Here is a 10,708-nt window from a genome sequence, read left to right on the forward strand (position 1 = left end):
ATGTATGTTGACGACATTTTTGCAAGTAGTGATGCCGGTCTACTTGCAAGCAGCTTGTAACAAAAGTAACCATACACCAATGCTTGCCTCTAAGCAACTTCACCATCGAGTATAACTGTGATCTTAGAGTTCTCGCACCAAACCTATAATCCAGGAGAGGTAAGGCTGGCAGAAACGAACCTCGCAACTAAATTAAAGTTTCAAAAGTGTCGGCAAATTCAAAAGTCACGACATGAGCATGTAACCACTTGATGGTTAATTTACTTTAACTTGATTGTTACACTACAACAAAAGAATTTGGGCTTACTGCAACCCATGCAATAATCGATTCATCACCTTAGCATTTATTTACATTGCTAGGGGGGAAAGAATAAAATGGGATAATATGACCTGAGCCTAAAATCAATGGATCGAGGAGCACAATTGGTGCTCCACTGGTGTCCTAAGCCGCAGCTGCTTTGCACACCGGGCATGAATTCTTTGTCTGCAGCCACTTCTTGATGCAATCAGCGTGGAAGTCATGGTTGCATTTTAGTGTTCCCAGCACATCCTTATCTTTGTAATCCTCCTGCCATAACGCATCCATCAGTCAGAATTCAACAGTTTAGGGACATGGTTATATAGACATCAGTTTAAGAGGTATTGCAAAAATGTACCAGGCAAATGACACATCTCCCGTCATCTTGGTCATCTAGATCGTTTTGCGTTTGGTCAGAGCTGCAGCAGACCACTTCTCTCACACACTTCAAAATTTTTTCATCAGCCAAGCCTGTGTTGACATTACCCATAAATTCTCCTAAAGCCAACAGGTCCTGTGGGCAATCCAAAGGTAAAGTTAGAAGAAAGGCTCAAATTTGAAGAGCAAGAGGGAAGAAGCAAAATGTTGTATTTACCTCGTAACTCATGTTGTCAATGTCCAGTCTCATGTCTCTGTGGGGGTCAGCAGCTGATGCTCTTGATTCGTAAGAGACCAATTAGGCCTCGGGGCAGGTAGAATGGTTAAAGAAATTCATACCCGCTTTAAGAGTGGTAAACAACATTCAAAGACCACTCAGAATATACTACGACAATGAACCTGCAGTGTTCTATGCTCACAACAATAAGTCAAGTGGTGCTGCCAAACACATTGACATAAAGTTTTATGTTGTGAAAGAGAAAATCCAGGATCACTTCATTACTCTTGAGCATATAAGCACAAAGAAAATACTTGCGGATCCGCTCACAAAAGGCTTACCACCCAGCGTGTTTGGTGAACACGTAGCCGGCATGGGTTTAAGGGAAAGACTGTGATTCCTGGACAATATAGGGCCCAAAGGTTAAAGAATTGTTTCAGAACAGTGAAGTGTATGGTAGCTGTTGAATCTATTGGCAACTGGCCGTGACGATGAAACATGCTCTATGCGCTAATCTGTGATGGAACGAGTAAAGTTAAAAGTGTTAAAGATAAAGCGTAAAGTTGAAAGGAATAGTAGAGATCAAGGGGGAGAATGTTAGGTTTGATCTCGAGACGGACTCAGCCCAACGGCAGAGTCCGACTCGGTCTTCCCCCTCGCGCCCTGATCGGGGGCGTCCAACCCTCTATGGTTGGAGGGCCCCGTCACAGTGCGCTATAAAAGAAAAGTGGGGGCCGCAAGGGGCACGCACGCCAAAGTTCGCTGTGCTCCCCAAAACCCACCAACAAAACCCTAACCGGATCTAGCGGTTGCGCAGCCAGTGACGGGAAAAACCCCGCCGACATCCCTGGAGTCGTCTGCGCCGCTGCCGTCACTTCTGCCCCGCCGTCGCCGCCACCGTCCCGCCGTCGCCGCCACCGTCCTCGACGCCGTCGCGCCGGCCTCGACGTCTCTGCACCGCTCGTCGCCGCCTTTGAGCGGATCTCCATCACCGAACCCGAGATGGCCGGCTCGAGCTCCGCCTCTAGTGGTGGCGAAGGTCCTCTACCCTCTCTCTCTGTGTGTATATGTTTTATATCTAGGACTCTTGTACTCAGAACAAAGGAAAGATGAAAGAAATCCTCTCGATCTGTGCACTGTGTGATCCTAAAAATCTAACACACCCATCCACGTACTCCAAACCAAACACGGACTAATTCCATTTGGTTTAACCACACAAGACAACAACAGGCCAAAAACCAAAACACTAATTTGCTGAAGTATTACAAAGTCCGATTAGAAAAAGAAAAACAAAGGCAGTGAATGAAACTGCATATATTATTTATTTAAAATAAAAAACTGAGCCACCAAAATGTAATCCAGTACAGGGAATATGACAATCATCCGACAAACATGCAAGATGAGACAACATGCACACATGAAAAACTTAACATGCACACATGAAAAACTTAAGTGTTGTTGTTGTAGTAGTAGACCACCAGGTATGACACCCACAGCGTTCGAGCAAGCAGCTCAATCGAGGGACCGAGCTTCTGGCTGTCACCATCATTGACCGCGACAATTCCACTGAAATTGATCCCAATGGTTTGGACAAGAACTGTCCACATTAGGAGCAGGAAGACGTATCTGTCTTCCTCGCAGTCCGCCTTCCAGTTCCCATTGCCGATGGAGGAGACGACGTAGGAGACGATGGGCAGGAAAAGTGTGGTGGCGCCCAAGGAGATGAAGCGGGCCACCATAGAGTGGCGATGTCGCCAACCGGTGGCGCCGATCACCACCATACTTGCCTCCAGGATGGAATTCCCGATCATGAGCACGTTGTTGCGCAACAACTCTGCGTTCAGAGCGCCTTCGAATTTTGTGATTTGATCCGGTCGGCACATTGGTTTATGATCATTGTTCATCTTGCTGTCTGATCTGTCGGATGAGCATGCATGCAGCAGAATTACTCGTGTATAGAGACAATAATAACCAGCTAAAAAGAAGAAGAGTTCAATGGGCCATCACACACACACACACACACACACACACACACACACACACACACACACACACACACACACACACACACACAGCACAGCACACACGCGATGCAAACAATGAAAGAGAATTACCAGCGCAAAAAATAATGTTGAGACTTGGAAGCCTTCCCTATCCTTTATTCCTTTAGCAAAATGAATTAGCTAGCTATAGGTTCATAGAACATCCTGAGAGCTAGCAAAGTTTTGTGTCAACTGTCCAAGCTCGATTTGCTTCCTATTGTCGTAATGTTACTCCTACGTAGCACTTTTGCCTTTAGTCCTTCCCATGCATGTTCATGCTTTTCCTACAGCTCGCTTTGTTTTTTTCCTTTACATTTTGCAGTCTCTGTTTTTCCTTTTTTTCCTTTCATTGGCCTTACTGATTGTGTGCCACTCTTTCCGAAAGACGATTGTGTGCTACTCTTTTCTGAATTAATGGATTTCTGGTACAGACAGGGACTTTGACAAGCTGTTACGTTTGTTTAACCCGGCTGATGCTGAAGCTATTGCTGCCAAAATAAAGCTGCCAGTAAGCCGTTCTGAAGATTTCCTGGCGATGAAGGCACCAAGGTCAAGAATCATCCAGCTCACATCCAGATGGAGTGTTAGAATAATAGCATGAAAGCGATAACCCAAGAATGCAAAAAAAAATCACAAGATCACACTAAACGAGAACGACAAGAAATGATATTTTTAATGAGCTTCGGCATTGTGCCTACATCCTTGCGGTATGAATACGGGCGCTCCTCCCTATAAACAGCGGTTACACCAGCATCCAGGCACCACCATTAAGGCACCATGGTCTCGCCGCTGCCCATGCCACACTATTACAAAAATGATTTGTAGCAACTCCCCATTTTTTTTGGCGGACCAGTTTTGCATCCGTTCCTACAAATGGAGCTAGTGCACTGTAGCAATTGAGCCGCCCCTGAAAATCTATTTGTAGGAGCGGCTCCCCCACCCGCCCCTGAAAATGCACCCATTTGTGGGGGGGGGGGGGTGAGCCGCCCCTACAAATATTTTTCCAATTTATTCTACAAAATCGTTTAATTCAAAATAAATAGCAAACAATCTTGAAAGAATATGAAATTTGTACAATAAGAGTATTCTGACTTACAAAACTAGGAAAAAATATGACAAATGTATTTCATTTGTATCTAATAATTAAATGTTTGAATAATATAAAGTTAGCCTTAACTTGTATGAGATAAGTTAGAGTGGATGCTATTCATTGCCCACACCTTCAACTAGAATGGATACTCAAATCAGATTTTGGTATTTTTCTAAGTTATATAGATCGCAATAAGCTTCTGATAAAAATTTTACATTTTTTTGAACTGTTTTGCTATTTTTAATGAATTAAATCATTTTTCAGAATAAATTGGAAAATTATTTGTAAGGGCGGATGGGAGCCTCACCCATCCCTACAAATCCTTTTTCAGGGGTGGGTGAGTCCCCCACCCGCCCCTACAAATATTTTTCCAATTTATTCTGAAAAATTGTTTAATTCAAAATAAATAACAAACAATCTTGAAAATTCATGAAATTTGTACACTAATACTAACCTGACCTACAAAACTAGAGAAAAAATATGACAAATGTATTTCATTGTATCTAATAATTAAATATTTGAAAAATATTAAGTTAGCCTTAACTTGTATGAGATAAGTTAGTGTGAGATCTATTTATTGTGGTTTTCACACCTTGAACTAATATGGACACTAAAATTAGACTTTAGTGTTTTTTTTAAATTATACAGGTCCCAATAAGCTTCTAGTAAAAATTTTATTTTTTTGAAGTATTTTGCTATTTTTAATAAATTAAATAATTTTTTAGGATTTTTAGCGGACCGTCCGGTCACCTAAGGCGGACTGTCCGCCGTTTTCAAGCGTTCGGATGTCCGAACTTTTTGAACGGTGGACGGTCCGTTGGAAAATTGTTTAATTCAAAATAAATAGCAAATAATCTTGAAAAATTATGAAATTTGTGCAATAAGACTATTCTGACATACAAAACTAGGAAATATATGATAAATATATTTCATTGTATCTAATAATTAAATGTTTGAAAACATTAAGGTAGCCTTAACTTGTATGAAATAAATTATTGTGGGAGCTGTTCATTGTGGTTTCCGCACTTTGAACTAATATGGACACTCAAATTAGATTTTTGTATTTTTCTAAATTATACAAGTCGCAATAAGCTTCTTGTAAAATTTCACATTTTTTTTGATGTGTTTTGTTTTTTTTATGAATTAAATGACTTTTCAGAATTTTTAGCGGGCCGTTCGCTCTTCAAGATGTCCGTACATCCGAATGCCTGCATGTCCGCCCATCTATAGCGAACGGTCCGCTGGAAAATCCTTTGTGGTCCACGTCATCAATCCACCCCATTCTGGTGGCGGTCACGTCATCGATCCGAGCCTTTTCACGGCCTCAGACTCGCATGCTTCATTCTCCCTCCCTATTCTCTCTTTCCCTGCAGACGCGCGCGTGGAGGGCACCCGCCTTTGGAACCCCTGCTCGCGGTCTCCGTGGTGGCCAACAGGGATGGCGTCGTCGGTGAGTCAGTCATCACCGGGAGAGGGCCGTGCAAGGCGGCGGCAGGGCTGGTGGCAGAACGAAGAGTCGATGTTGACCTCTCTTGCTTGTTATCCTGTAGCATGTGTGCGTGAAGATTGGGCGCATCCCCTGGACGACGCGGCAGCGGTGAGGCCATCAGGAACACGGACGCCGTCGGTGGGGACTATCGTGTGTGAGGCATGGCGGCGGCGCTCCAACCGACAAAAAAGCCCGAGGTCAGCTCCAGCGAGCAAGCGGCTCTTACTGGACACGCCAACTACCGCGCAGCTCCAGCGAGCAAGCGGCTCTTGCTGGACACGCCGACTACCGCGCACCGGCGCCGTTCGCGACGTCATTTTTAAATTTTAAATTGATTTTTAGGACGGGTGACTCCCTCACCCGCCCAAACAAATTCATTTTTAAAGACGAATGGGGCCTCACCTGTCCCTAAAACTAAATTTGCAGGGGCAGGTGGGCGGTGATCCACCACCGAAAATCAATTTCTCCCTCTGTAAATGTGATTTTTAACTGTGAAAAGTAGCAACGGGTCCTCCGTCCATTGTATTTATGAGGCTCAGGGATACAAAGTACAATTCAAACTCTATCTCTAACATTCCACTTACAACTCAAGTCCAATAATAGTCAAATTGTACACATATTCGACACATATTCAACAAATTCCATCTTAGCGACTATGCACACTACCTTGAAGCCGTCCATGCTCGAACCTTCATGTACTAGACTTGAGTCATCTATCTCTGCTGCTCACTTAGAACAGCCCGCCGAGGCCAATCCTACCGTCTCGCCGAACTTTAGACAGAACACTGCCATCTTTGCAATGGCATCCGTAACTCCACCTTCAGCAACGCTTCCCATCAGATTGTATTGGTGTGCACTTGATTTCTCACCAACCACGACTGTTTTTGTCTTCTCACATGACTCTTAAGGTCTTCTTATCAGACGCCGCCTAATACAACCATCCTTCATCATGCAATAAACCAAGCAAAATCAGATTTCTCCGTAGCCCCCACACATACTTCACAACTTTAAGGAGCATCTCATGTCCATCACACATCTTCAATTTGATATCGTGCACGCCTATGATACGATAAACCGAATCATCTCTCAAGTAAAAGGAGGAGAGATAGATAGATAGATAGATAGATAGATAGATAGATAGATAGATAGATAGATAGATAGATAGATAGATAGATACTGAAGTGCCCCGACCCAAGGATCGAGGCTAAACCATGTATTAATAACCGAAGCAAGTCCCCGATATAATACATGTTACATCAAGTGGAGTCCAAATTCATACAGAGCTTTATTCAACACGTACACGAGGAGTACACGTACACCAAGATACCGCAAATAACCATAGGATAACGATTAGCATAATGACATGCAAGACTAGCTCTTCGTCCATCACGGCTCCACTCGATCAGTTTGGGTGCGGACACGATCTACTCGTAATCTTCAGGCACAAAGTCAGGATCTTCTGAAAAAAAATAATCAACAAGGGTTGAGTACGAAAGTACTCAGCAAGTTCCACCTCGCCCTACGGGAGGGGAATGACATGCATGATACACATTAAGCACAATCTAATGGCAATGCAACTATTGGTATGCAAACCCTTCCAGACACAACCCACAGTAGGTAGCTCACTAGTTGTCAGGATCACACCTTAGCCTGCCCATACCGTGGCCACGGACCATTCGAATGGATTATACACTATGCAGAGGTCGTACCCTATACCCACACGCTCGACTGCCCGAACGGACAACCGACATAGCCGACACCCAGCCGTGGTCACGCCCCAGCCCGGCCGCACAAACCCTCGGGCCCTGACTCCAATGGTCTATACCCGTAAACCATCCATACGACCGTCAGGCTAACCAGTGGGATTAGGCTAAGTCTGGCCCATACCGGAACCTGTGGTCGTACTAAAGTAAGCTAGGTGAGATGTCAAAACAACTCGGTCCTTATAGTTCACCAAGGCAGCAACCATCCCACAACATACCAACTCGAGCCTATCACCACAATAGCAATCACCCGCCAGTCTACCACCACGGTAGCGCCAGCTCCAGCACACCCAGTTGGCCTGGTCTCAGCCAGATCCCTTCGTATCCTAGTCTCAGCTCTGGATATGCCTGACTACTCAGATGCATGCATGAGCACACTCAATCACTCAAGTAGTAGTATATGTAATCGATCCTAGACCCAGGCTACAGCTAAACGTCCTCACATGGATGCAACCGCTCACGTAGGGGTTGATGAAACTTGCCTTCGCTAAAGTATGCATCGGTGGCGGCAGCTTCCTCCTCGCGGTACGGGTCTTCTGGCTCCGGCTCGCGGTACTGGCCTTTGTACCCCTCGGCAGGCTCCTCCTCAGTCACTCCGTGATCTACGGACGAAAACGGCACAACCGGCAAACAAACACAAGCAAGCACAAACATAAAATAAAATGAGTTCAAATGGAGATAACAATAGAAGCAATCGATAGTATATGATTTTATAGAAATTTAGGAAAAAGAATTGATTGAATCGGAGCTTGGATGGATGAGATATTGTGTTTGCATTCCTGGCTGTGAAATAAATTCGAAAATTAAAATGACATAAAATATGGGATGTGGTTTGGATGCTGCGTGTGTTAGGAGGGTTAGTAGTTTTGGGCCTGTGATTGTGCGTGTGGGCCGTGGGGTGCCTGTTGACTTCAGTTCAACAAAGGAGACAAGGGTAAAGAAGAAGGCACCACGGCAACTGGTCGTGTTTCCTCTGCTCCACCATGGGAGCGGCTCCAGCACACCTGAGCTCTGCCGGAACGGCGATTTCGGCCACCGTATCCAAATCCAAGTGTACGAGGAAGGAGAGGAGGACGAGGGGGTTCAGTTTTGGGGACTCCGGGCATGGGAAATCGAGGTCTTCCACGGCGGCCGCGGCAGCCGGGGCTTCGGCTCCGGGAGCTCGTCGTGGGGAGCTTGCTGGTGGCAGAGAGAGGGACGGGCGCGACCTGGGGTAGGTCGAGGAGGCTGTGGGGTGCTCACCTCGAAGGGTGGAGGAGATCGACGAGTGTTCTGTTCTTCGGCTAGAAGAAGGCTTGACCTGTGGTTGGTGCGCGCGGCGACGAGCTGCGAATGGCGCGAGGCAACACAGTGTAGCGCCCGGCTCAATTTATAGGCGGACAAGGGCGGTTCGTGGCGAGAAAATCTCAGCCGGCAAACTGTGCGCGGCGACGACGGCACAGCGATGTCGTGGAGTTCCAAGGATGGCAGGACGATTCGACCTGCAGTGGGGCATGCCTCAGGCGTGGATTGCGGAGGGTGGCCCTGCTGGTCGGACGTGCACGAGGGCGTCGTCAAGCTGCTGCTCTCTCTGCTCGTGGCGTCCTCTCAAGTTCGGCAGCGATGTGTCCAGCGATGTGTCCAAGTCTGGCAGCGCGGTGGACAGCGGTAAGGACGATGGTGTGGCAGCTCGGCGTCAACGTGCACAGCGGCAGCGTTGAAGCGCGCGAGCGTCGAGGTGGCAAAGCCGCTGAGGACGCTGCAGTGGTGTGGCGAGGTGGGGACGCAGCGATGTGCGGCACGGCGTGGTGCCGGCGGCAGTGCGCGGTCCTGTCGTGGGGCTGGCGTGTCGCGCGTGAGCGAGCGAGAGCGAGCACGGCCGGAGCCCTGGTTTGGCAAGCCTGCGTGTGGCGTGTGGCTATAGCGAGCTGTTCGAGCATGGCGGCTGCCGAAAGGATTGCTTGTGCGTGGCCTTGCTTGCTGTTGTGCTGCTATGTTTAATCACGGAAATAAGTTTTATCTTAGTGAAGAAAAATAGGAATGTTACAGATACTCCCTCCATCCAACTATTTAAGGCCTATTTTTGCTTGGCTCAAAGACCAAGGGAAGCACTCCCATCATTAGTTTTTCTTGGGAAAAAACAACCAGCGTTTATTGCGGATTCGATTACTCTCTGCATGTGCTTTCATTCTCGAGGCATACATGCGATGAATTACTGCCACACCAATTCCCGAAGCGTCATTTTTGAGGAAAAATCAAAATAGGCCTTGTATATCTGGATTTTTCAGATTTCCTAATGGGCCTTGGATAGTTGGATGGAGGGAGTAGATAGATAGAAAGAAGAGAGGGGATGAGAGGAAGAAGAAGACAAGTTATTTTGATCCATAAATTTTAAGAAATACGTTGAAGGGGTAAATAGTATCTTTCGAAGATTTTTAAATTGTAATGATACGGTTCTAATATGACGAATTGTAATGGCAGATCAGTGAACTCAGACAATTGTAATGACATAGATCAAATTAACCCAAGAATAAAACCTCCAATTTCAGGCATCCCATGCGCAGCTGCCTCTTGACTTTCTATGAGTGAAATTTCATGGACCGAGCCATGTACATAGCTGGTGATACATCCGACGGGCAGCAGGCCCGTTGATGGCCAGGAGTGGGGTGGGCGACCGCTCCTCCCCTCTCTTCCCTTTCTCTTCTTCTTCTCCCCACCCTCTTTATTCTTTCATCCTAAAAATAGAGATAGGCTTAAGAGATATCTATTGATCCTAGGGAGATAGGAGAGGGAACTTGAAGCTCAGGGTTCAGGACGCTTGAGACATCAGGGTTCAGGAAGCTCGAGCGTCCGGTGGCCGCGTGCGTGACGACTCGTGAGGGAGCTTGCATCGCTGCAAAAAGAGGACATGCCACTAATCAACACAAAAAACATCCGTGGAGCATCTAAAAAAAAGAAAGAAAAAAGGATGAGCATCCAATTCAAACACAGTAACACACCTGGATAGTTCTGCACGACTGCACCAAAAGTCCTATCTTTTTTGTCTCTGCTCATCTCGATGAACCATGACGGCCAGAGAGATATGGCTACGTACAGGCCCTGCTCTGCACATTGACAGCAAGCACGCTGGCCGGCAAGCATGGCAGCAGAAGAACAAAACCGGCACATGTCATCAGCCGCGCCTTAAGGGTATTTTTATCGAACAGGTTAGCATGCGGCACGCCGCTGGTGGATGAGAATGCTTGGGCACCTCCAGCCTGCTGCGCCATGCGCCCATGCCCGTGGGACATCTATGCCACCATATGCCTTTGGGATCGAACTCTGCCACGCCGTGGTCCACCCTGCCATGCATGTGCGTCGATCGTGGCTGCGGTGTCGCCGTGCCCATAAATAGTCATCGAAGTTCCCGAAACGACGGATCAAGTAACGTGGAATCACAAGAACGACACTTG

At 46.6% G+C, this 10,708-nt stretch overlaps 1 protein-coding gene across 1 annotated transcript; it reads right to left on the bottom strand.

Moving 5' to 3' along the window:
* Positions 1-233: 233 nt before the first annotated feature.
* Positions 234-1,052, bottom strand: LOC120680260 (E3 ubiquitin-protein ligase MBR1-like). Its single transcript, XM_039961872.1, has 3 exons — positions 894-1,052; positions 657-812; positions 234-568 (listed from the first exon to the last, which is right to left on the bottom strand). The coding sequence occupies exons 1-3, from the start codon at positions 924-926 to the stop codon at positions 443-445; spliced, it is 315 nt and encodes a 104-aa protein (XP_039817806.1). The 5' UTR covers positions 927-1,052; the 3' UTR covers positions 234-442.
* Positions 1,053-10,708: the final 9,656 nt, after the last annotated feature.

This window comes from Panicum virgatum, chromosome 6N (genome assembly GCF_016808335.1).
Source record: "Panicum virgatum strain AP13 chromosome 6N, P.virgatum_v5, whole genome shotgun sequence".
Taxonomy (NCBI): domain Eukaryota; kingdom Viridiplantae; phylum Streptophyta; class Magnoliopsida; order Poales; family Poaceae; genus Panicum; species Panicum virgatum.

Coding starts and splice junctions, on each gene's coding strand:
- LOC120680260 (XM_039961872.1), bottom strand. CDS start 926: ATGAGACTGGACATTGACAACATGAGTTACGAG. Junction 813..893: donor TTGACAACATGAGTTACGAG/GTAAATACAACA, acceptor GATTGCCCACAG/GACCTGTTGGCTTTAGGAGA. Junction 569..656: donor GGAGATGTGTCATTTGCCTG/GTACATTTTTGC, acceptor GCGTTATGGCAG/GAGGATTACAAAGATAAGGA.